General features: G+C 39.5%; 2 protein-coding genes across 2 annotated transcripts in view; both read right to left on the bottom strand.

The window, feature by feature from the left end:
* Positions 1-161: 161 nt before the first annotated feature.
* LOC121952631 (transmembrane protein 88-like) lies at positions 162-4231 on the bottom strand. The gene is made up of 3 exons (XM_042499413.1): positions 3707-4231; positions 1225-1553; positions 162-474 (listed from the first exon to the last, which is right to left on the bottom strand). Exons 2-3 carry the CDS (start codon positions 1534-1536, stop codon positions 187-189), a joined length of 600 nt encoding a protein of 199 aa, XP_042355347.1. The 5' UTR covers positions 1537-1553; positions 3707-4231; the 3' UTR covers positions 162-186.
* Positions 4232-11482: 7251 nt separating this feature from the next.
* LOC121952575 (lysine-specific demethylase 6B-like) overlaps positions 11483-27457 on the bottom strand; it is a 33098-nt gene continuing 17123 nt past the window's right edge. Inside the window, exons 10-22 of the mRNA XM_042499338.1 lie at positions 24448-27014; positions 23541-23667; positions 22193-22298; positions 20789-20994; positions 18745-18920; positions 18597-18665; positions 18363-18511; positions 18160-18274; positions 17118-17305; positions 16212-16353; positions 16003-16129; positions 15156-15326; positions 11483-12749 (exon numbers count right to left, since the gene is read on the bottom strand). Coding sequence (XP_042355272.1) covers positions 12726-12749; positions 15156-15326; positions 16003-16129; positions 16212-16353; positions 17118-17305; positions 18160-18274; positions 18363-18511; positions 18597-18665; positions 18745-18920; positions 20789-20994; positions 22193-22298; positions 23541-23667; positions 24448-27014 — 4167 coding nt within the window. The 3' untranslated portion in view covers positions 11483-12725. The remainder of the gene's footprint in view (positions 12750-15155; positions 15327-16002; positions 16130-16211; positions 16354-17117; positions 17306-18159; positions 18275-18362; positions 18512-18596; positions 18666-18744; positions 18921-20788; positions 20995-22192; positions 22299-23540; positions 23668-24447; positions 27015-27457) is intronic.

Below are 27457 nucleotides of genomic sequence, written 5' to 3'. Positions count from 1 at the left end.
CAATCCTCCTGTCTTACACCCACACGCTACCCTTCCCCTCCCTTTCTGAAGCTCCCTGCTGACCACAGCAGCCTCCTCCGTCATCCCTCCGCTGGCGTGAGGCGGGCAGGTTCTTGTAGACGGCACGGCTGTAGGGGATGAAACACATTCCCAGNTATAAACAAAAAACAACACAATCCTCCTGTCTTACACCCACACGCTACCCTTCCCCTCCCTTTCTGAAGCTCCCTGCTGACCACAGCAGCCTCCTCCGTCATCCCTCCGCTGGCGTGAGGCGGGCAGGTTCTTGTAGACGGCACGGCTGTAGGGGATGAAACACATTCCCAGCTGGAGGTGTCTGGCCAGGCGACAGAAGGCGGCGAGAGCCAGGACCAGCAGAGGCGTGAGCAGCAGGAAGCCCACAACCAGCAGAGCCACACAGCCACCATCATCCAGTATGTCTGAGCAATACAGAAAGGTTCCATGGGGCTGCACCTGGAGAGCATGAGGAGGAGGATGGATGAGGAATGGATGCAAGAAGTTTGTTTACAGAACACAAACGTTAGAAACCAGCTATACTACTTCAATAAGCTCACATTAGAAAACTTGGTAATTTGTTATACTCAAAGAAGTCAGTATGCACTAGGGACAATAACAATTAATCGATGAATGAATAATCGGTCATTAAGAATCTAACTGAACATGGTAAATTTAAACAATAAGCTATGCAATGCTGTTAATTGTTATTTTCTTAAAATAATATTTTTTATTTCACACATTACCAACTGTGCTTTTTTTCTCAAAGCTCATAGCAAAATATTAAATATAATTTAATCATTTAATTTTACAAATAATCAATTAAGGAAAGTGCTTTTAATTTGCAGCCCAAGAAAGCATGACTAATGCCCTATTTTTTGTTTTTAAAGTGTGCTGTTAGGGTACACTACTCTCCCACAATGCACTGCACAAAGGAACTTCAGCAGCTTAGTCACAGCTGCAAAATATTAAAATTAAGCTCCAGGAAGACCAAGAAAATCTTGGAAAACATTATCAAATGTCTAGAAAAACATTTTTGTTTCTCTTTGTGCAGTTTGATTGACAGTTCACATCATTTCCTGTTAGTACAAAATACTTATTTTACAGTAACCATCTATTATGGTATACTTTATTATGACTATCAACTGCTTCTCACACTTCTGTCGGTTTAAAAAGAAAGAAAGAAATGTTTGCAGTGGGGATTCTTACCGTGGAGTGGCAAAGGAAGCCGAATATGATCATGGCAAGAGCAGGGGTGAGGATGATGCCAAAAATGATACTGGCCAGCGTGCCGTTGATCAGCGCTATGATCAGATTCTGTGCAGTGACCAGCACGGAGCACGCCCAGCAGTCCAGAGAGCCCCTTAACTCCAGAGGGGTTTCAGCAGCGGCTTCACTGCTGCCCAGAGAGTATGGAGGCGGCACCACGACCCCTGACCCCGCTCTGGAGGGGGAGCCCAGCTCAGATTGGGCCCGCTCGGATACCGTCTTCTCCAGCGTCCCATTCCGTGACAGACTCATCTTCCTTGTGGCCAATGCTGCAGGAAGAAAAAATAATGTCAAGTGATTAATAAATCTACTTACAGTATTATACTGGACTGCAGTGGTTTAACCCTTTGAACAATGAGCAAATTGGCTTGATTTCTTTCAAAAACATAGGAAGAGGGCAACAAGCGACTTAAAAAAATGGCCCAAAAATTTGCAAGAAATTAGTATAAAGTTACAAGAAAACTACCTGAATAAAGCGTAAAAAGTCTTTAAAAAAAAAAAAAACAAGAATTCTCCTCAAGAAAAAAAATGCTGAAAATGCTTTAATTCTTTTTAATGTAAATAGAATGAGAATATACTTTTCTGTATATTTTTCCCACTTTTTTTGTTTTTTGGATAGTATTTAATGTTCTTCCCCAGGTAATTTTCTGATCATTTTCTTGTCACCTTCTAGTATTTTTTTGCACTTTGTTGGACATTTTTTGCCAAGTTCCTCATTATATTTATTTTTGGGGGTTTTTTGCTGCGTTTTTTTTTTTTTTTTTAATAGATCAAGATTTCAGATGTTTTAAATGCTGGTTAAAGGTGTCTGAACGCAGCTCAAAAAAAAAAAACTGATGTCAATCCAGGTGTTAAAGGCTTAATGGAACCATTCTGTTTGGACTGACAAGTCTGCATAAACTAATCTTGTGTTTCACAATATTGAGATGAGGTTTATTTATCAGAGTGTGCCAAATATTTTAAGTGCCTGTTGAAAAAGAATATCCATAAAATAGTTTAATTGCACTCTGTTGCACTAAAATCTCTTCCCTGTGTGCTGAATTCTTCAGTAAATCCACTAAAATTATGAAAAACTAAAGAATGTTCCTCCATTAAGTAATGGCTTCCTTACATAATGTGGTGAAAGGTGTGGAAAATCAACTCAGATAACTCCACAGCTCTAAGTGCGAGGAAATGGGCTCCAGTGACCCCACCTCCAGACGCCAGGATAACCACGGCCCAGAACAATGAGGCAGGAACAGCTGGAAAACTCTGAAAAATCCCGCTGATCGCTAATCAGCGTGTCAGAATAATGTTTTGACATTAAATTTGAAAGAACTAATACCGCACAACAAATGTTCTTACAGATTAAATGGAGTGTAGTCTTTAAAAACTCGTTCTCTGTTATAATGCCATGTACCATGTCAACACGTGGGTTTTGTGAGCAGTTTTTCAGTTTTGATCTGTTTGTGAGCATCGTTTCAAGTCAATCACTGCTCACTAAATTTGTATCTTCTATAATCAAGCTCAGTATTTGTAACACCTCTTAACCCTTTGAAACCTGAGAAATTTGGCATGATCGCTGTCGTAAGAGAGAGCAAAGAACAACAGACACAAAAATTACAAGAAAATGTATTTTTTCAATCAAAACAAAGCAAAAGAAAAAGATAAGTAAAAAATAAAGAAGTAAAACAAAAAAAACCCAAATAAATTACCTGAAAAAGGTGCTTAAAAATAAATAATTTTGTTACATAATTTTAAATATGTAATTATTTTTCCCTGGCTTTTTTCCCTAACTTTTTAAATCTACTAATTTCTGACAATGTGTGCCATAGTATTTACCAAGTTGCTTATTGTCTTTTAACCCCATGTTTCTTTAAAAAAAAAAAAAAAAAAAAAAGGAAAGAAAATTGCACCAATTTCCTCAGAATTCAAAGGTTTAGATGCTTATCAAGCGATGTCGCTACAGGTTTCAAAGGGTTAAAGAAAAGCATCAGGATTTATTTGGATTTTGCCATTTATTGTTTGTTTTAGAGAATAAAAATAGCACAAAAAAAAAAAAAAGACAGTAAAGAAAGTCTGAAATTTCCAACATTTCTAGCTTTTTACAACGATCCTGTGGCATAAAGGGCACTTTTTTTTTGGTTTGCTTTCATTTAAAAGGAGTTCTGTTTCTGAGAGTCTGTCATCCACTCAAGGAGCAGCTCAAACACTTGTCTTGTATAGTCTCCTTATTTATAGATTTATCTACTTAAGAAATCATCACTAACACTCTGGGATTAATGGTGGTGAGTTAAATTATTCAGAATGTTTCTGTAGAAGGATGTACTGCAGTCATTTGAGTAAACAGGACTCTTTTCTTTTAGTTTAGGATCAACACTTTTCTGTTTCTTCAATGTGGTTTTATGAAAGACAAAATGGTGATAGAGTTTGTTGTACTCACTGTGTGGTAAACCTGAAGATGTGACCTCCTTCAGCTTGACTGTGGCAGCAGATGATGGAACTCTGAAAGACCAGGAGAGCGGTGAGTGGTCGGAGACAAAGAGAATTTCAAGAATTTCCTCCTGATGTATGTCCTCTCTGTTTGAAAATCCAGATCTTGAGAGTGTTATCCGAGTGACTTTCCTTCTGATTAACTAAATCTGAAATGCTTTTCTGTTCTGGACTTTTTCCAAAAAATATCTCTTGACATTTGACAACTTTTATGAATCCAAACTTCTCCCCCTCAGACCTCCTGTAGAGCGGGTCAGAAAAGAGCTCGGTACACTTGAGGCAAATTCGGCTTTCCCACTGACTTCAGCGCTTCCTTCCCTGACATTCTGTTTCCTCACTCCAGCTCCAGTTTGAGATATGATTGAGTGGCTGCAAGTGTGTGCATGTGTGTGTGAGTGTGTATCCTGTGTTGCCTGTAATGCGAATGCCCAGAAAGCAGGCTGGACTGTGTTAAAGGCTGCTGTTAGTGTCTGGGCAGGGAGCAGTGGAGGGTTTCTGATAACCCCTCGATCCGGGGGGAGGGAGGAAGAGTGTTTATTTGGAGAGATTAGAGGAGTCAGGGTATGCTGCCCAATCCACAACACTTTACATCCTCACTGATCTCTCTACTTTCTCTACTTCTCTGTCAAACACTGATAAGGTGGGTTTCAAAATTCAAAACAACTGAACCGCTTTTTCTATTAACTTTTGTGGTAAATAAAAACACACAAACTGCCAATAAAGCCTTTTTGTAGCTTTAAAAATGACTGTTCTGTAAGATGCAGGCCAAGCCACACTCTATGATGCTGTTCCGTACTGAGGATGTGAACACTGAGACTGCTAAAATGATTTAGCAGTCTCAGTACACTACATTTGCTCGTTATTATTTAGCAGATACATTCATATTTCTTTATGCTTCAACAAAGCTGTGGTTAAGGTTAGGTTCAGGTTCAAAGACCTCTCGGTTATGGTTAGGAAAAGATCATGTTTTGATGAAAATATTGCATTTGGCAGCACAATTCTAACAGCTAATGCTGTGATATCTTTGTAAAAAAAACAATCACTGGCAAAACATAGATGGGTGTGGTGCCTAAAAAGCTTGTCATAAAGCTATGACCTACTCAAAAAATGACCACATTTGCCACCTAGAAAGCCACCTGTAATGCAGCAATGAGGTCACCAAAAAAACCCCAAACATGTTTGTTGCATAAGCCACTGGAAAAACAGTGATGGGTCAAGACAAAACCAACCATTTCTCACTCCGAACTGGTTACATGGTGGCAGTTGGTCAGTGACCTTCAACATCAACCTATGACATTCCGAAATGCCAGCTTGTGAAACAATACAGGGCTGCCAAAAAACACCCTTGTTTGAAGCCTAAAACTGCTTGTAAAACAATAACAGGCCATGCATTTGTTGCCTAAAAAGCCAGTGCAAAAACACCCACTAAAAACACTCACATTCAGTATCTTAAAAAGGCACCAGAATAACAGCAGTGGGTTTCTGGAACCTAAAAAGCCACTTGTATAGTTAGTGCCAAAAAAGCCATTGAAAATACAGCAATGGGTTGCTAAAAAGGCCTATGTTTGGGGCCTGAAAAGCAACTTGATGCTAATAAAACAACATTTCACAGCAGCCAACATCCCCTCAACCTCCATAAGACAAAGCCAGCTCATACCTCTGTCACTTTAGACACGTTGATATAATACTTACAAATGTTAACGTACTTGTGGTTTGCAGAAATGTACAATACCAACATTTTCTTCTGGCGAATGGGCTGAGGCAGCACTTCTCAGCTTCTCCAAAAGCACAGAGCTCTGAAACGAGAAGGTAGGGGCTGAGCCAGAGTTTTTTAAGAAGCAGGAATGACAGAGGATTGGCCCTTGACCTTTTGATAAAAAACAGAGCTCGGCTTTCAGAAAACATAAGGAAATGAGGATGGGGGCGGGGTGGGGGGGGGGCTGACTAATTTGGTGGAGAAAAGAGGCTATCATGGGACTGATAAGAAACCAGAGGGGCTCAGTTCAAAGGGTGAAATTGGTATTTTGATATGAACTCTCATTTTTCTCATCACTTTGTTTATTTCTTTACAGGGGTAGGGAAGGGGGGACTCCCTAAAGAGAGGACAGGCATTTTACCAGCAACTAGGAAAAATGAACAAAGAGTCCACGACATTTGTGTGCTGGCTAAAAAAAAAAAAAAAAAAAAATGCATGAGCAATGGGTGGTTTTGTCATTAACAATGCCACAGAGTGTGCTGTTTGTATGAGTATGTCAATGTCTAGGGGGGTTGGTAAAGGAAGAGAGTAGCCTTCCTGTCCTTGGAACCGGGATATCCGCCTCTGTGTCCACGTTCCATGAGATGTCCCTGCATCTACAGATTTGGCAGTCTTGTGTCCTTTAACCCTGGACACCAGGGCACTGTAGAAACAAAATGTCAAAAATAGAAACAACGAAAAACAATCACACAGAAAAGGTAAAAAAGGCATTGTTATTGCATGTGCGTCGCTTAATATGGTGGCTGTGTGTTGGTTTAAACTGATATAATGTTAGTCTACACCTGTTATTTTAGTTTTTAACCTGCCTTGACAGTATTTAGTTGTCCGCACAGCTTGGTCATATCACGCTGTTACCTAAAAAGAAAAAAGAAAAACAGAGATTTCATTAGTTTCATTATCTTATTATTCACAACTTTCTGTTATTTGGGGGTTTCTATGGTTCTCACCTAAATGAAGCAGCTGCAGCTTTGACAAGATGATATTAGGAAACTGTTGGAGGGAAAATAAATGATCTCCTCCCTCAACATCAACTCTAGCGGTATCCTTATGCAACCTGGTCCAGTGGAACCACCCAGTGGTCATCAGCTGCAGACTGGAACTGAAGGGCAGCTGCAACATATGAATGAGGAGCCTGTGAGACATCAGCTCAGTCTGACTCAACCACTACGCCTACACATGCACTCGCACTGTTAGATTTATTTATGACAATCATAAGGTTAAAGGGGACAGTTAATCTCAAGAAAAACAGTTTTTTTTTTCCTTGTAGTGCTTTTTTATCAGTCTAGATTGCAGTGGTGTGAGTTGCTAAATGTTGGAGATAACTGCCATATGGGCCTGCCTTCTCTCCAGTATAATGGAACAAGATGGAACTCAGCTTGTGGGTTAGTTAGCAGTGTTGGTGGAGGCCCACTTTACTGCACAGAACATGATCACAATGCAGGTAAAATATATGCATGGCTCAGTATTGCACGCTAACAAACATGACAACAAAAGATTGACCATCTACAGCTGTGCTATCAGCTCTGTGAGGCTTTACTTAGCCAAAGTAGACAACTGCTTTAAGCTAAATGTTAACATCCTGATGCTAAACAGGTGTATCAACCATGTTCACATGTTTTTGTTTAGTTTCTTCCTCCCTCTGCTCTCTCTCTTTACTTTATGTCATTACTGTAATTTAATTGAGAAGAGGGATCCCTCCTCAATCGCTCTTCCGGGGTCTTTCGGGGTTTCTATCATTTTTTCCCCCGTTATCTGGGAGTTTTTCCTTAGTCGATGTGAGGGTCTAAGGATAGAGGGATGTCATATGCAGTAAAGCTCTCTAAGGCAAATTGTGATATGTGATAATGGGCGTTATAAATGAAATTGACTTGACTTGTATTAGCTTGCTAACATTAGCAAATGAGCAATGCACACAATGAAAAAACACAAAAACACCAACGTACAGCTGAGGCTGATGGAAAAGTCCATAGTTTTGCGGGTGGACGAATTAATGTTCTGAGCCTATGATGGCACTAAATCAAGTCAGATCACCACAATTCATCTCAATTCATTAGATATAAGGTCAAAGGTACAAAAAGTCATAGGGATTCATTCTCTGAAATCCATATCTGTGCCAAAATTGATGACAATCAATCCTACAAATTGTCAACAATTGTAGCAGACCATCTGACACTGCTATCCCCTCAGGCCCTGCTGCTAAGGTTGGGGTGGGGGTGTCAATACAGCATGTAAATACTGTATCAATACTAATACGATGATTATCTTTTTTTTTTTGTTAATATAAATTGATAATTAATTAAATATAAATTATTAATATTGTAAATACAAATTTATCTTTTGGTTGCCCTCTAGAACAAAACTGTAAATCATTTTTTTTTTAAAATGGTGTCTTTCAGACTGAAAGACACTGAAAGACTGACTGAAAACTGAAAGCTTTATATTATTAGATTTAAAGAGAAGTTGACAAACCTTTCCTTTGGAGACATAATTTGTAGTTGAAAAAATTCACAATATATGTTATTGCAATATCATAAAACATTTAAAAAAAAAACTTGCAGGGAAACACAGAAATCTGCATTAAATCTGCTTCTCTGCAACATAGTTGACTAAAATAATAAGTCAATCTTTAGAGAAGCCAAACTAAATTAACATTTAAGATACTTTCATGCCTGTATGGTTTTCTTAAAACACATGCAAAATCGCACTGAATGATGCAGCAAAGATTATTTTATGAAACAGAAATGTTACTCACAGTCCATCCCTCCAGTTGGTGGTGAAGCCCCTCTACTTCCTCAAGAGCTGATAACAGATGAAACTCATATCCAGCGTATCACTGCGGACAGAGCATGCCTGAACAACTGCAGATATGATATGAATCAATCAAACTCTCCACACCAGCAGACTGCAGAGAGGGAACCCAAGGCAAAGACTTGTTGAATAATTTATCAAAACATTTTATTTTCTGGAACAACAATACAATATATCACAGAAAAAAATCACAGAGGGATTTAAGACAGGTCTGGCTCAGGTTTTTCTTCTATGCGAGTTCTTTTTGAAACAATAAGTGCAGCATCAAATCAAACAAGTCAAGAGTAAAAAGAGCATCATTACATCCTTCAAATAATACGGATAATGAGGACAAGACACACACACACAAAAAAACCCCCAAAACCTCAACGTCATTAAAAGTCACATCCCTAAAAGTCTCTGCAAAAGTGTCAAGAATTACAACTACTGCTAATGCTCATCATAAAACCACTAATGCCTCACAAGATTATGAATTTCATACAATGAAAAAAAAAACAAAAACATTTTTTAAAAGATCCTATAAGATCTGTTAGATACAGTACAAAGACATCATTCCATTTCTGTTACCAGCAAACTGTGTTGAAATGGTTCGAAGCACCAACTGGTTGCTTTGAGTTGTATCACTGACATACTGTATACATCATTATATGCTGTTTAATGAGGGGGCACCGAGGCAAGGAGGGGTCTAGCACCATGAAAATTAAACTGCCCCCTGATTGCACTTCCCCTATCCACGTATGACCAAACTACATTTTTAAAATACCTTGTAGCCCCTTATCAAGTGAAATACCCTTTGATATGCAATAAATATATAAGAAAACAACCATGTACAGTATAAATAATGTCACAATTTACAATTTTCCATTTCCTCTGTAATCCAAAAAACAGAAACTGACAACAAAAAAAGAGGTATAAAAGTGGGAGGAAATTCCCATTGCAGTAATTTAAACTGGAGTGAAACAGGATATTTTTCAGGTTGTGTTATAATACAGCAACGATGAAAACAAGTGACTGAGGTTGACAAATTTGACCATATACAAATTTAGATTTTTTTGATTGAGAACAAAACTACAGAAGTCTTCTAGTAAAGCTGAAAAAACAAATACATTATGTACAGTAAATAGTGTGCACAGAAGGCGGGTGAACTTTGACAGGATTTGATTGGTACAAGCACTAATGCTCCTTTCAAATGATAGAAAATTGGCCCAATCTATGCAGGAAGTGATAATCAAATTTTATAGGAAGCAAAGCTTTAAGTTATACCTTAACTTTCCATTGTAACATATAACATTTAAACCAAACGTTAGACTACGTAGACTTAAAAAAAAAAAGCAATAAAAAAGAGAGCCTTTATTTTGAAGGACTGACTTAATGAAACATCTGGGCCTTTCTTGTCATGACTCCATTTGTGTGCTCTTTAACATGCTGAATTGAAAATAAAGGATATTAAACCTTGCAGAGCATGGAACCTCATCAGCAGTGGCGCCCACAGAAATTTTTCATAGGGGGTGGCCATATGGAGGATCTTGGGGTAGTACACTAAAAGCAAAAAGCCACAACTCAATTTCGGCAATTCAATTATGCAGCCTAAAAGTTAAAAACTCTGTCGGTATGAGAGTAAGGAATCACATACTAATATAGCTTGCTTTCTTATTTTACAGTTAATATTACTAAAAATCTGACGTGCATAGACTAATATCAGTACAGTTAACATTTAGAGTTTAGAGCAACATTAAGAGATTTCAACAATCCTGTTTTAATGTCTTATGTACAGTATCTTTACATGTTCGGTGATTCTTTGTTCTTCAAATAGGTTGCTTGTCTTTTTTCCGTAAAAAGACAAAAATACAACTTTAGCTTAAATTGATAGTAAGAATCAAAACATATGGTGGGAACAAGCCTTCTCAAGTTTTGGGGAGGCCTTTTTCATTCTGATATCTGAGGTAAGAGTTCAAAAGACACCACTGAAAATAGTCACGCAACTTTTTCACTCACCAAAATTTAGCCAAACCTTAGAGCAGTATTTAAGTCGCAACAAGCGATTCTAACATGGCTGGTACCAATGGATGCCTTATGGTGTGTGCACACCGAACATAATGCATAATGAGATTACATACAAAGGCAATGCAAAGACGCTAACAGATGCAAATTTGTGCCAGGTGAAGCAAATGATGTGAATGTCTATAGCTGGGATTCTCCAGACGTTGCTGGAGGTTATTGTGCAAAGCCACAGGACTACTTAGTAAGTTCTAAAATATGTCTTTGTGACTTGAGGGAACCTTTTTTATTTTCCAAATTCACATCACTTTGGCTCAGCGACAAAATATATCTCTGACATGCTTGTGACATTATGAATCTGAGGATCCTCAGGACATCTGGTGCCGAATTTCTGACCGTCCCAAGAGTTAGAACTAAACATGGTGGAGCAGCGTTTTTTTTCATGCAGCCCAGACTTGGATTAACCTCTCTGGTGATGTGAGATGAGTCCTGATTCTGACCTCTTCTACGTCAAAGCTGAAAACGTTCCTTTTTCTACACTGCCTACTCCACCCTTTAATGACTGCAAATTTTTAAATATTTTTCATCCTTGCATCTCTCTTGTCTGCACTTATGCTATTTTTAATGGTGATTTTTATTTATTCATTTTTTTAAATCATTTAGTAATTAATTTAACCTTTTATATCTTATGTCATTACTCTTTTATTGTAAATTTGTATCCTTCATTATGCTTTTATATGTCATTGCTCTGCACAGCACTTTGAATTGCCCTGTTGTACGAAATGTGCTACACAAATAAAGCTGCCTTGCCTTGGCACTGAATTCCAGCTATTAGTTGTATTTTATTTCAACCCAAGTTAGCCGTTAGCTGCCTTTCCCAGTTACTTAGCACAACTGTTAGCGCAGGGCAATATTAGCCCATTGCAAAATACTATAAAAAACTCTCCAGTGGCGTGATACGTGCAAGCAACGTGGCATGAAAATATGCTTTACGTTCAGTGTGAACAACCCATTAGGTTGTCCTGTTTCACATGATACCACAACCTTTGCACTAGTTACAAAATGATTGTGTCACAGCCTCTTAAAGACAGTAATGACAGCCTAAAATTGTTTTCGCCAGGGGAGGCCAGTGGCGGGCCCCCTGCCCCCCCCCCCCTTGTGGGCACCACTGCTCATAGGATGGATGTTTGGAGTAAAAATGAAAACACTAAGGTGCCATTCAGTCTGGTCATGTATTTAGCCTCACTGGCTTTTGCATTTGAAGATTATGATTGTGTGTCTCTTTGGACATATTACTTTCTTCAGGCTGTAACGGGCACCTAAGTGACACCAACTTCTGCCCCTCTGCACCCCCTCTATGCACACCACTGTGTATTCCATAAATTCATTCACAATTTACAATTATTTATTTTCTCTGTCATCTAGAAACAGTAACATAGCAACAAAAGAGGTATAAAACCGGGATTGTTTCCCATTCCAAAAATAAAAAACAACGCTATGTCTGTTTTTCCGGGCGAATCATAGAAACACCGATGACTATTTAGCTGGACTTGTGAAGAAAAAAAAAATCTAATTATTCATTTACATACTTGATTTTCAACAAAGAATGAAACCATATTAGTCCTCTGGTAAACCCGTATTTTAGAGAAACTGATAAACGTTTTAGATTTTTCTTTTTTTAAAATACGTTGATAAATCCTTATTTGTGTGTTTAATGCTCTAATTACCTCTCCTCTAAATACAGTTTGCAAGGCCAATGTGGTGTACTTCTAGGCTGGTAAAACTTTTTTTAAAGTATCGAACAAGAATAAATTAGATTGGAATAGCACCTCAAAGAGTATACAGACAGGAATTACAAATGTCAGAGTTTACCTGAATACCAAACAAAAACAGGAACCAAATACGATGCCAAATGTGACAATCAGCTACTTCTCCTGTGAAGCGATTCCCCTGCTGGTACAACAGAATCACAGCAAATTCATGGACATATAGAATAACTAGATTGGTGTAAAAAAGTTCTACTGAATTTGCATAAAAGTACCTGAATTTATACACAGAACCGGCTACTTGACGCTTTTGAATCACAGCAGTGTCCGTTGAACATATAACCTGATTTTCAGTGCTAGCAGTGCTCACATTATTATTTTTTGTACATGTCTGAAATGCTTTTCATGAGAAGTACCAGTCTAGTCATTCTATTTCAAAACACACGTCCAATCAGCAGCTGGTATGGGGAAGACAGTGAGCTATTGTTTGATTGGCTGAGTATCCATACCTTATTGTGTGATGTAAACAATACTGAGTAAACGTGATTGGCTGATTCAGAGAGTGTTTGCAGGAATAGATTGCCTTGAAGACAACGTTTGTGCTGCCATTAGAGTTTTGGTTATGGCTGAGGGAGGAGTCCTCACTTGGAAAAGGGCGATGGAGCCTGATGGAGAGGAAAAAGGGGAAGAGACAGCACTTAGCTAGCATCTTGAAAAAGCTGTGTGTGTGCGTGCGTCTGCAGGATGACGTTATAATTTGGAAAAATTTCAGAAACCAATTAGGAATTAGAAACTATTCAATCAATGGATCTACAAATATCTCCTATCTCAAATTACCACAAACTGGACCAAGTCATTGTTTTGCAAGTAACAAGTCATTTTCAAGCCTTTGCACTCAAGTCCCAAGTCAAGACTGACAAGTCCCAAGTTAAGTCCTGAATTTTTAATTTTGAGTCCTACACAAGTCATAATGCCCTCTTCACTACACAAATATAACGTCAACAACAGAGTAATAAGGTTAGCTACCCAGCTAGCAGGGAACATTACCACAACATTGGCTAATGTTATCTACAGGTTGTAATAATGTTTTAAAGAAAACATTTTGATCTAATGTTTTAAGACAGTTTTAAGGATGTTTATCATGTCAAATAATATTTATTGAAGGTTAAATACTGACAAAGACGTAATGGTTTAACTGCAACATTCTGAGCATGTTTTGGTGATGTTGAGAGGTGTCAGAAAAGCAAATGTTCTTTTATAAAACATTCCCACAATGTTACATGACAACAAAGGAAGAACATTTTCCAAAAAAAACATTCAGAACATGTTATTAAGGACTGAAATTACAGACCACTTTTAATGTAATATAATGTGATATATTCACAATAAAAAAAAAGATGTTTATAGAGAATGTTACCCTGACTTAGCAACAACATTTTGGGAACTAAAAGAAAACTTGTGACTGGAAAAGTTTATAAAACATGGCATTGGTTGCATTGTGAACCATTGTGAACCAAAAAATGCTACGTGGGAATGCATTAGCTTGCTACGTTAATATCAGCCTGGAATTAACCTTCTTTGTGCAACTTCAAATGTTAAACCAAGTTAGAGGGTGAAATTTTTAACCTGCACATCTTGCATGATGCAATTTGTTTTTTTGTTGATCAAGGTATAGTTTTTATATGCAAAAAAATTATCTTTGCTATAATTTTTTCCAGGTAGCCTCAGTTATGTAATGTTTGCTCATCGTGGTTCTGTCTTGAGACTTTATTGGATATTGCTGGATAGGTTCAAACAAAGTGTATCTAGGAAATTTAGTGCTGTGTTGCTGGAAATGAGTAGCATTAACCTTGTTTGATTCAGAAAATTAATTCAAGTATCAAGTATTTTCTAGCCTCTATTAACATTCTCGAGTCATTGGTTAGTCCAAATCAAGTTGTACATTTTCTTTTACTTGACTCAAGCCTGGTCTAAAGTCATCAAATTCGTAACTCGTAACTGTGAGTCCACATCTCTGCAAAATATACTATAGTGTATCATTATTGTTTGTATTTTCCATATTTTTTGTTAAATTTTCTTTGACCAGATGTTTGCGTATATTATATTTTGTGTTTAATTGTCAAATGTTTGTGTAAAACATTTTTTGTGAAGTTTAAGTCACTGGACACGACTACAATCACCTAAAAGTGGTATTTTTCCACATACTATTCTAGATGCTACAACAGATAGTGCTAGAATGGAACGTTAGTCCTTGTAGGGGATGCATCAGGACGCGTTAGCTTTTAAATTACAAAAGATATGTGATCAAATGTGTCTCAGACCACCTTTGCAGGTGGTTTGAGTGATCAGATCACAATGCGCCCGGGTGGTCTTGTATATACTACTTGTGATCAGATCACCAAGATGCATGTTAGTATCAGGTATAAATAGGCATTCACTGTAATGGGTCACCAAAAGCAAGCAATGTTCAGGACCAATATAAAGTATGTAAAATTCTAGAAGATGGACTAAAACATGCAAATTCATTAACGTTTCTAGGTTTGTTGCATATCTGATATATAATACATTTTTTCATTTTGCTTTCAGCCATCATGTATGTGTACCTGAAGGTTCCTACTACTTAGGGAAAGTGGGATTTCAAACATGCTAAGACTTCTTTAATGCCACGTGGAATAAAATTTAAGTAGAATATCAGAGTCACTGAAATTGAAGGGGAAAAAAGCATGAATAGACATTAATTACTTAAGGTTTTATTGGATTTTCCAAATAAATATTGTAACATAAAACATACCTTTTTGGTGACAATAATGTGAGAAACATTCGATTAATGATTATTATTGTTTTTTTATGTTACTCATTATTTTAACTTTTTTTAATGCAATGTCAGAGAAAAACCCTGCGTACAAGTAGTAAACAGCAACTGTATCTCCGGCCTTACATGGTAGATGAATGACGGTATTAAATGGATGAAGTTATAAGAAGTCCTGTGTGAACCTGGTCTAGCCTCTGAACCTTTCTCTAAAGTACTCTGGTATTACTTTAAGTGTAGGAATTAAGAGAGTGACACTGACCAGTGTAAAGGTGTCGTAGGTTCTCATTAGCTCCTCAATCCGATACTGTTCCAGCACCACGACTCCCACCAGCGATGGGCTCTTAGCTCGGGCACAGTCCTCACAGTGCACCACATAGCTCTTCTTACTGCTGTTCTCACTGGTCACAAACAGCAGGTCGAACACCTCCACCTGCGCGCGCGCACACACACACATACATACACACACACACGCACACACAGTTCATACTCATAAGTTTGGAACCCATCATTCCAAAAAACAAAAACACAATTTTCTGTATGGACCCTAGACTGTATATTAAGATGAACATGACAGTTCGCCCAAAGTGTAACTTTTCAATCTCGATCGCCCCCTTGTGTCTGTCTGCAGTATAGGTCATAAAGCCTGCCCCTCCACATTAGAGTATGGGACATAGGCCAAATTAAAAACTTAAAGTACACACCAAATACATTTTTCCCCAGAGACGGTTTCTGTCACTGAAAGTAGCTGTCGTCAACCTGATGTTTGTTCAAGTGATTATTTTTATGATACTTTTGGGTTTAATGAGTTATTCAGTTTTAAAAATGGGGGATTTTCTGCCATGATTGACAGCTGTGACAGCCAATATATGTGTTCACATTCACATGATTCACACTGATCACGATTGGTCTGATAGGCATTTTGGCGGGAACTCCCCCACAGCAGATATCACTAATGCACAGACTCCGGTTCTCAATGATGTCACCAGAGCAAGATGGCAGCGGCCGTATCCAGGATATTTTAGCTTCACTTAAGCATAGCGGGGTTGTCCATCTTTATATCGGTTTACAGTATGGACAAACAACAAGTAAGAGAAAAAAGGACTCACGTCACACTCGTTGCAGTAATAGGCTGGCTCGTCCTTCACACGACTCTGGTAACAGATCTTCTTCCCCGCAGCCACCAGCTGGTCTCTCAGAATCTGGATGTGCTTGATGGACTGCAGCAGGCAGTGTCTGAGGAGGACAGAGAAGAGAATAATCAAAGATGTAAACAAACAAACACTCACACACACACGTGCACAAAGAGACATCTTACTTGATCATCTTGTAGGTATCTCGGTCTGTGATCTTGATGGTGCGAGCCACATTCCAGGAAACATGGATCATGGGAACGATTGACTTAACCTTCTTCACCTCGTTCCACTCATAGCGCTCTAGGGCTAGTTGGTATTGGTACGCTAAGAGAGCAAAAAACACAAACAGTGGTGAGCCTGAATGCAGGCGAATTAAACAGCGTGTTTAAGTTGTAATTTGACACCAAGAACAACGTCTGACTGACTGTCAAGCGAGAGATACTTTGCTGATTTTCAGCGCTGTATCACAACAATGTGGGTAGTATGTGTAAGTCAACTGTGGTAAACTTCCCTCCATTTAAGCAGCGCCCAGATCTTCCTGCTCATTTTCGTCATTCAGCGGCTTTTTGCTGGCTCCTTGGGCTGTTTCTCAAACTGCTGATTGTATGTCTGCATTTTTGTATGCCTGCCATCACCATAGCTACAAAGCATGGAGAGGTTCCCCTCCCTTTCTCGTTTTCAGAACTTTGGTATCACTGTTTGCTGTCTGTTTTCATGTTGATCACTTGTATTGCACTGTTTGTTTGTCACTTGTTTTACTAAATAAAATAAAAAAAGAAAAAACTGAAAAGAAAACTGAAATAAAAATAAAATAAACAATAAAAACAATTTTTAAACATAATCCCAGTAAAACTAGGCAGTGGCCATCAAATAGGAAGATTCTGTTACTGCGCTGCCGACTTCCCTCAAATGTTTTAGTGCACTGTTTAGCTATAATAAAAGAGTTTGTGAACAGGTGGGTATCGTACAGTTTCCAGTATTGTTTAAAAAAAGAAAAAAGAGAGAATTATATATATTTATCTCAAGCAGTGAGATACTTTGTTAACTTGCTGTATCTCCATATATTTTTGGTTATCATCATAACTTACAGTTGAGTGGTCCCACATTCCAGGCAATGTTGTTGCACCAGCCCACCGCCTGGACCCAATGCACAGTCCCCGCATTGATCCACACCAGATCTCCCGGCCTCTGAATGAAGCGGTACACAGGAATGTTGGAACTGTAGAGGTCCTCCAGGACTGGCCACCAGGACCCTGTAAGGTAGTCTACTCCATGCCTGAGGGAGACAATTTGCAACAATTTACTGCTCCATGTGTTGTTAAAGCTTCTCTAAACGTGGCTTAAATGGTAAGAATGTTGATATGATATCAAAGTTGAGTGTCTCATTAAGTATCTACAAAAATCCGTGTGAAAATAAATGAACCCAACTATTAGAAAACTGAGTTCAAAATAGCTCATTTTGAGGATAATAGCATTTCTCCGGACTGTGTAGACGTGGCAGATCATGTTTTCATTGACACCTCGCCCAGCTTTGTCAACCGTCTCTCATCTCTGGGTGCTCTGACACTTTACGCTAAAATCGAAGCCACAGAGTGTTCTGTATCTCTATAAATTAATGAATGCTTAAGTTCGTTACACATTCACTCCATTTGGTGGTTTACTACTCTTTCACCCAAGACAGAGTGCCCAGAGTGTGCTCTGACAATCCTAGAGTGCAGCGCTCTGGATAAGCAAACGGTACATACCAACAGTGCTCTCAATTTACAACAGTCCAGTTTGTGCCCCAATGGGGTACACCTATTTGTTATCAAAACTATGAATGCAATGATAAATTATGGCACTGTGGGGTTAGCTGACACTGGTACCATGTTATTTATGTATTTGTATTATTTTATTGTTTTCCCATTTTCCACATACTCCCTGGTGTCGATGTGTGTAATGTTAGTAACGCAACATACACAAACACTGCGTGCTGCACAAATAATGTGTCTTTAGTTGAAGACTTGCTTGATAATCTTGATCATTTTTTATGCTTTTTAATATGCATGTAAGACCCTAAATTACATATTAAGAAAGTTTTGGGGGCTTTGGGTTCCCAAAGGCTTTAAATCAAACAGGTACTTTACTCACTTCTCACAGAACCTGTTGATAGCCTCCCAATAGTGCTCGTGGACAGCGAACCACTCACAGTCACCAGGCCCGATGTTAATGTTGACTGAGCAGAAGTTGTTGTTCTCTTGATGACCTGATGAGACAGTTCATTCTGTCTTTTTAAACATAAGTCAGAGATTTACAAGTGTTGTCTGTACCTGTGTTATCAGACACACACTGACCTGGTGTGCGGCTGCCTGGCACCTTCATGTAGAGCTGGACGGTGTTCATGCCCAGGATGGTGTGACCGACGTGGCTGAGCATGTTGTTGCTGGACTCCACGCGCATGAAGGCTGGCAGCTTGAGCAGTTCCTGCAGCTGGGGCTTCCACCTTAGAAAAAAACACGGGTAATGAGAAACGACAAAGACCCTCTGTGGGTGCAGTTTAATGGGCAAATGAAACCACATACTCTCACCTTTTAGGGTCAGAGAGATCAATATTGGTCCCAAACTTTATGATCTTTCCAACTGTTTTCTGCTCTGAACTGTGGGAGAGAACAAAGTCTGAGTTAAGTAGTGTTGACAAAGGGACATATAAGATTTTGGGTTTTTTTTTTTGCTCACCCAGATGTGCTGTTAGCATGAACAGTTTGAGCTTTGCTGAGGATGCTTGCAGAACTGGATTTCATCCAGGCAGCACTGCCTTTGTTGGTTAATGTCAGAGCAGCTTTGGTGGCGGCTGATGTTTCTGAAGACTTTGTCCTCTCTCCTTCCTCTTCATTCTCGCTCTCTTTCTCCTCCTGCAACACATCTACATGAGCTTAGCTGAGAAGTTGGCCAAAAGTTAAAGATAAATACATCATAACATAGTTTCTGTCAAGTTTAATCCTGGACTAAGATTATGTGAAATGGATCATTATTTGCCTACCACAGGTGGATTTCATTAGTCGGTACAATTATAGCCTTTGGGAACCTAAATTACCAAAAATGTTCTTAATATGTAATTTAGGGTCTTACATGCATAATAAAAAAAACACCAAAAATGATCAGACATCAGCCTCAATACAAATTTTAAATATTGTCATTTTAATTGTTTCACAGTTTACTGAAGCTGGTTTGATTTGAATGTGTTGATCCCCAATCCATATCATGAAATATGGATAAAGCCAATCAAAAGCTCAAAGTCACGTGTCGGTTGATACTTATCTAGAATGCCAAATTAAAAGTCCTTAACACTCCTTTCAATAGGGTCTGTTTGGAAACACTGAGTGCTTTAACGTACTCTGGCACAAATTGGACTGTTGGTAAATTCAGAGCACTTTTGGAATGTACCATTCGGTTATCCAGAACGCTGCACTCTGGGAGGGTCATAGTGCCAGACAGAATGAATGTGTGATAAACTTAACCGTTTATTAATTTATGGAAAGATAGAACTCTCCGTGGCTTCAAACAACATTTTAGTGTAGAGCGTCAGACTGGATTAACGACCGCAGCCAGAGAGCTAGAACAGATAGGGCTGTACCACGTCGACTCTACTTTGCTCCATGGTTGTCATGGAGATAAGAGACAGTTGACAAAGATGGAATCCAAGGAGGTGTCAATCAAAACGTGATCTGCCATGCCTACACAGTCGAGACAAATGCTGTTATCCCCAAAACGAGCTCTTTGGAACTCAGTTTTCAAATAGTTGGAAACATTTATTTTCACTCTGATTTTTGCAGATAATTAATGAGACACTCAACTTTGATATAATATGTGCATTCTTACTAATTCAAGCCTTGTTTCCAGAAGCTTTAAAGGAATACTTTAACCACAAAATGACCATTTTAATGACTATTTCAGTTACTCGCATGTCAGCTTGATTCTTTCAAGATAACCTTGTTTTTCTCTCATACCTCTATAGTCTGTGGTGCAGTGTAACTAAGAACATTTTTCATTTTGAGGCACTATTACTTCACTTGAGCACTTTAATGTCAAACCACTTTATAATTCTACTCCATGTTAGAAGGAAATATGCACTTTTTAATCCTTAAGTATTATTTAATAACTTTTGCAAACAAACAATATAAAAATACACGAATGCAACTGAAACTATTAGTTGATAGATTAGACAATGAACCAGCAACTATTTTAATAATCATTTTTCATGCAAAAACATTTCACTCTTTCAACTTCTGAAATATGCAGACTTGCTGCTTTTTTCTCTAAACTGTTCTGATTGTTTAAATTTATTAAAATTATTTTAAATTTTCTGCATTGAATATTTTTACTTTTAATACTTAAATGCAATTTCCTAATTGTACTTACAGACTTTTACTTAAGTAACATTTTCAATACAGAAAAAATCCAAAAAATGGCAATATTTTTTTAAGAACTGAAGCAATCAAGTGCTGGAACTGACAATGGTTAAACTATAATAAAAACATCCATTTACAAACTCTAACGCAACCTGTGCAGTATAATCCAGATCTCATGTATCCAGTCATATGCTCAGTGCTTTCCAAACACATGGATTTTCAGCAAAACTTGACTACCTGGTTATGCAAAAATCAAATGCACACACCTGCCCTACGCTCGTGCCATTCTCTTCTCTTCTTCTCATCCACTTAACATGGAACAATCTGTGTGCACGTGTGTACATGTGTTTGCCATGCAGGAAAATGTCTACCTGCAGGCTCTCCTGGAAGCTGGAGGCCTGGTACTGGGCGTATTTGGCAATGGTGGTGTGCGAGCGGCTGCTCTCGCAGGGCCACGTCTGCGCCGAACCATTGTGGTCCCAGTTCTCATCTGCGGGCTGCTGAACCTGAGTCCTCACTTCCACCGCATGCTCTGCATTGGCCTCCACCAGAGATTTGGTGGAGAACAGACCAAGGTCTCACATGAGGAATGAAGAGCAGAGAGAAGATAAATAAATTTCACCAAAAAAATGAATGTCCAAACATGTCATTTTTATGTTTTTACAATTTTCATCCTATGCTGTATTAATTAATTTAATCCATGACTCTTAGCTCAAAACATTTCATAGGTATGACAGAAAAAAACATTTAGGAATACAAATTAAAGTAGTTCCTTTAGATCGGATAATTGTAAAAACACAGCTGAGCTAAGGCCGAACCGTCACATCATGGTGGAGCACATCAGGTCTGTACTCAAACATGGATCACAGACACTGCTGTAATGTGACTGTGAGAATGCAACACTGTAATTGCAGATTGTTCTCACAATGATTGTGAGATGCAGCATCCATAAAGAAAGTCCATTTTAAAAATTATTCAACATGTGAAAACATACATAAACATATAAAATAAACCCCACAGATTTATCATATATACATTTACATGTGAAAAATAATTGCCTCCTTCCTTTTTTATCTCTCGTTACCATCTCCTTGCATGACAATTTTTTCAAAACAATTAACAAAAGGTCCTAAATAATATGAAACAAATATGATCAGTTCTGTTGGCCCAAATAGAGTGATTAAAGTGGGGTCAGTGTTGCCTGATATGCGATAATTATCATATTTGTACGATAATTTTGCCCTCTGTACAATGTACGATCAATTATTCAAAAATTGCCGTAATGTACGATAATTTGACCACTGTGACACTTACAATAAGCACTTAGTTTAGGTTACACGTCTCATTTTAAGTAATTTCCTGGCTCCTACATCTGTGTATATGCATCACTTCTCACATGATCTCCTTACAGCCAATCATGTTCGTTGTAGGCCATGTTCGGGTCACATTTGCCGAGCACTGACCACCGTCGTTTGTTTTCATAAACACTTGGGCGCCAGCACCAGAATGAGAAGGCTGAGAATGTAGACTGAGAAATAGCTTGTCTCTGAGGCAGTGGGTATGGGAAGATTTGTAGATGTGTCAAAAAGTCGTTTAAATACGTGTTTACTAAAGTTCTAAACTTAACCTATTTGTTCACCAGATTGTGAATGGTGTACAATAATTTTTCTCAACATACGATAATTTTGAGCTTCTGGCACGATAGTTTGACACTATCAATCTGACAACACTGAGTGGGGTAAATGAACGGTACTTAGTGCGGTGTATAGACTTACTTAGGCGGAGGGAGCCAGCAAGGCCTCTGATGACAGTAACTGCATTTTTGGGATCAGTGCAGAACTGAAGCAGAACAGGAGAGAAGGCGTCTCTTTTGCTCTCCAACTGCAGGAGTAACGCAGAATTGTTGTGAATATTTGAACACAGTGAGGGAATTAATTAGTCTTGAAAACAAATGAAAAATACTGAAAGTAGGTTGGCAACATGATGCCTTGAAACAAGGTATAAAAGGACAGCTCACGCTGCTGCTATCCAGAAAACAATCCAAAGTATAATTCAAGAGATTTTAAATGATTTTAAAGACTTAAGGTACAATATACAGATGATTTGTTAATACGAGTCTAAGAGTCAATAGCCATACTAAGCTCATAAGCTGTACTAAGGCAAAACTAATGCTTACATCAGCATGCTAACATGTTCACAATGACAGTGCTAGCATGCTGACGATATATGTTTTTTTTAATGTTCACCATCTTAGTGTAGTGCATCAGTATGCTAACATTTGCTAATTGGCCTTAAAGGGACTATTCACCCCCAAATCAAAAATACAGAATTTTCCTCTTACCTGTTGTGCTATTTATCCATCTAGATAGTTTTTGCTTGAATTGCCAAATGTTGGAGATTTTGGCTACAGAGATGTCTGACTTCTCTCAAACATAACGAAATTAAATGACATTCAGCTTATGGTGGTCAAAGGGGGCAAAAAATATTAGGAAAAACTCAACAGCAATGCCTCTTTCCAGAAATCATGACCCACTTCATCAGTATAATCCACAGACCTTGTTGTAAGCGGTTTCATGTGTAAACTATTTTCTTTTTACCAAATTGTATAATCGTGCAAAAGGAAGAGTGAATCTACTGCTAGCTCACCTACAGACATTACTGTTTGACACTTGAGTTTTTCAAAAAAAAAAAAAAAAAAAAAATTGGTGTGCTTTTTGTAGCTTTTGAGCACCACAGACCGCTATAGGTAAGAGGAAAAAGGTGTGTTTTTGATTTGGGGATGAACTGTAACTTAAAACATTAAGTACAACAAAGGTTGATTAGGATGTCATAACTTTTGTGCATATTTGTGCATAAAAGACCACTGGACATTTTCGCAGGAGATGAAAAGTTAAAGGATCCCTGAGATTATTACAATTCATCCTAAAGAAAACATGACTGTCTGTTACGCCGATCTTTCAGACAGCTAATAAGATATTTGTTTGGAGGAAAGTGGTGGACTGACTCACCAGCTGACCGACAGGCCGAAATCGCCTTCCCTAGAACCATGCTGCTAGCATGGCTAAAAACATGTTTTAGGATTCTGTACTTCGTTGCTAGGCTGGATCATGTGTGTGGACTCACATAGATGCTTGGTGTAGGAGGGTTGAGCTTTTCTCGAGGAATGGGGATCTCTGTTGCAATGTTTGGTTTCACAGAGAGGGTGGAAAGCAGGAACGACTCCTTGAATTTTCCCTTCACCCTTGTCCCCCTGGAAAAGATTACACGGAAATAGGAAATCATCAACACGAACACTTTAGATATTAAACCAATACACACCAATCAGACCAAAACATAAAAACTAATGACAAGTGTGAATGACACAGATTAAATTATCAGTGTCATTCACAACACTGTTAAAATGCAAGGTTTTGCTGGGAAACCTTGGGTCCCGGAATAGACATGGATGCCCGTGGACAACTCCACCCCTCCAAACACTGTTGTTGACCAATTACACCCCCCCGTGGCAATGGCATGTCCCAATGTACCATGCAACACCATAAAAACTACTCAGAAATGGCTCGAAGAATGTGACCTCGATGCATTGACCTTGCCTCTAAAATCCCCTGATCCTGAACTGATCAACTGCTGCAGGACGTGTTGGCACCAGACACTAAAGGAAACTCCCCAGAGGTCTTGTAAGGTCAGCAATGGGGGTACGTGAGTGTGGAGGCCAGGTTGAGCTCTTTGTCACGTTTCTCGGGCCATTTCTGAACAGTTTTTGCTGTGTGACAGGGTGCATTTTATTGGGGGGGTCACTGCCACAGGGGAGTGCCATTGCAATGACGGTGGGTACTTTGTCTGCAACAGCGTTTGGACGGACATTGCATTTCAAGTGGCATCCAGGACCCAAGGTTTCCCATCAGAACATGGCATTATAACTTAATGATCAATGCTGTTCACTTCAAAAGCCAGTGGTTACAATATTTTGTCTTATCAGCGTAGACTAATGACATGCTTTGATTGGGAGCATATTTATCTGAGTACTCACTTGCAGGATCTGACCACTTGAGCCCCCGAGTTTTCGATGCTGATCTTGGACAGAGGGATTCTTTGCTCCTCCACCTCAGATATGTGGAATGTTTGTCTTCCAGCATTCTCCACTTTAATCAAGATGATCTTTAGCTCCTTAGATAAACCCATGGACAATGCTTTCAGCTTCAGCGGGTCAACTGGCGCTGATGAGCTGGGAGGTTTACTTGCTGGTGTGGACACACATGATTTGGGTGTGCTGATTGTTACAGTTGACGCTGAGACTGAGGTCTTGGTATTTGTGTTTCCCGCAGCAGAGGATATCTTATTTTCTGATTCATTGACATCTTCCTTCTTCTTTGTTACGGTCTTTACCTCAGCATTCCCTGGGTCTGCTTTGTCTGTATGGATTTGTTTGCCATGTGGGGTTTGATTTTCCTGAGGAATCTGGCTCTTCGCACTATCCTTGCGAGGTTTGGGTGACTTTCTGGAGATGACGAGCACTGAGGATGCCCTTTCTTCCAAATCCTCTTTATTTTTCGAACAGATGACACTGCTTTTTTCTGCCTTGATCTGAATTTTGATCTCTCCCTCTCGCCCTCCATCATCAGCCTTTCGTTTCCTCTTTCTGTCTGTCCCTATGCATGCTGTCTCTTCACTGTGTCCTCTCCCCTCCTTGGTGGAGACAGTAATGAGGCCAGTGAAAGAGCCTGTGTGTGTCGTGGTCACACTCAGCTTTGCGCTCAGTGACCCTTCCAAAAGAGACGACTCCGTTCTCTCAGAACAGTTCTCCATATCTTTATCCAGTTCTTTCTCTTTCATGTCGTTCTCAGAGTCTTCGTGCTTCTTCTGCACTGGGGTGTCCATGACAGACTGTGTGGGATTGTGGGATTTCAAAAGTGTGTCTGAGGTGGTGTGAGTTGATGACTGATTACCAAGTTTGGAATATGCTGTGGGATCTGATTTGGGTGAAAAATCCTGATGCTCATGAATCTCTGGCCCCAATTCGAGAGATGACGAGTACTTCACTCCTCTGGTGGTGCCAGCAGGAGGCCCCCCAAATGGACCGCCTCGACATGTGACCCTTTGGCCTCCGAGAAAGGTGGCCAAGCTCTTGAAGACATCGTCCAAACCTGTTTTATGGTGGCAAAGCTCACGGAGAAGAGAGCCAGAGGCTTCCACTCTGCCTTCCATCTCTTCTTCCTTTTCTTTCTCAGCAACTTGTTCTGTTTCACACGGCAGACTGCAGAGTTCAGACGCACCATCTTGGGAATAATCAGCCGGTGTATCTATACAAGGCTCCTTATTTATATCATCAATGCTCTCACCTTCAACAGGAGGAGGAGAAAAGCACTGGGTGGGGCTGGGCTGGAGGACAGGTCTACTCATCACTCCCTTTTCTAGCTCCTCTTCGTCATCTCCCAGAGTTGATACTGGAGAGCCCTGCCAGCTGAGAACAGGAGGAGTATTTGCAAGGTTTTCTCCCATTTCCCTCAAATTTCCAATCACTGCCACAGGCTGTAGGTCTGGAGCGTTGAGGACCCCTACTTGCCCTCCTTCTTTGCCATGGATGGACTGCTGTAAGCTTATGGAACCTGCTGTACTGAGAGGTGTTAAGGCTTTAAATAAAAGGGAGGGGAGTGTGTCGTCGGGCTTTGCCTTGGATTGTTCCTCTGACTGGAATGAGACGATGGCGGGCCTCTTGGTTGTCTGGTCGGCGCTGGTGGCCCTGGGGGGAGACTGTACTAGCTGTTCCCTGACAGGGAGTTTTGGGGATATGCTGTTCTTGGGCATTTTGCGACTTTCAGATTTTGAGGATGGCTGAGGTGAAGTGCAGCTGGGATTAGGAGTGTTTGTGGATGGCCAGTGTGTCCTCTCTGGTCGTTCGCTCCTCTCTCTGTGCTTGTGTTTGGGTGGTGACTGGCCTTGATTCTTGGGGGACAGACTCGCACTCATTCTGGCCTCGTCGGAAGAGTTAAAAGTAGAGATGGAAGTTTCATTTTCTGTGACTTTACTTTTCAAACTTAACTTCCTCTCCCTCTTAGCTGCCTTATCCCTCTTCTTTTTTCTCTCAGCCAACCTCTTTTCCTCTTTTTTCTTTCGCCTCTTTCTCTCTTCGCCCTTTCTGTTTGTCTTCTGAGTTTCTCCCTTTCTCACTCTCTCTTTTTTCATCACTTTATCAGGCTTTTTGTGTTCCTCCAACTCCTTCTCAGGCTTGTTTGCTCTTGACCTGCTGTGTGGGGACTGTCGAGAGCAGAGGGATTGTGAGGTCTTTCTATATTTGACATCCAAAAACCTGGATTTTAAACCAGTGTGAGATGTGAGTCTCAGGGTGTTATTAGGGCTTCCCTGGTGTTTCTGCTGTCCAATGAGGCCAGGGCTGCACTGATGAATGATTAATGGATCCTTTCTGCCACTGGCCGCTGTGTATGAAGAGGGACTGGATGGAGCACGTGGACTGCTGGCAGTAGAACCTCCATCTTTAGGACTGCAGAGATGGGACGGATAGGGAGGAGAGTCTGCACCAGATGACCTGGAGAGGATTCGATCTCTTGAAGTGCCTCTTTGATGAGTTCGCTGAGGTTCCTGCAGAGTTAGCATTACAACTGTTAGGCTGTTGTTCAGGGATAGGACACTTAATTACATGTACTGTTATAATGAAATTAATAATTATAGCAGCAACTTAGGCTTGGTGAAATGTTTGAAAAAAACTTCTGTAAAGAGCTTTCTAATTACATATATGCTGTAGGCAAATGCAATTTCCTCTGTTTTTGCTCCAATTTTCCAGGTTTAGTGTAAAGATCAAAGAATTTTTTATGCATTCAATGGAAATATTTCTCTCAAATTTTGTTCACAAATTTGTTCAAGTCAATGTTAGTGAACACTTCTCCTTTTCCAGGATAGTCCATCCACCTGACAGGTGTGCTGTAGCATATCAGAATGCTAACAAATAACAGGTGTGTTTTGGGTGTGCAGTTTGATCACAACACAATGCTACAGATGTCACAAGTTTTGAGGGGGCGTGCCAT

This window comes from Plectropomus leopardus, chromosome 13 (assembly GCF_008729295.1).
Source record: "Plectropomus leopardus isolate mb chromosome 13, YSFRI_Pleo_2.0, whole genome shotgun sequence".
Classification (NCBI taxonomy): Eukaryota; Metazoa; Chordata; class Actinopteri; order Perciformes; family Serranidae; genus Plectropomus; species Plectropomus leopardus.
The sequence above is the reverse complement of the archived record's forward strand: the minus strand, read 5'-3'. Positions and strand labels throughout refer to the sequence as shown.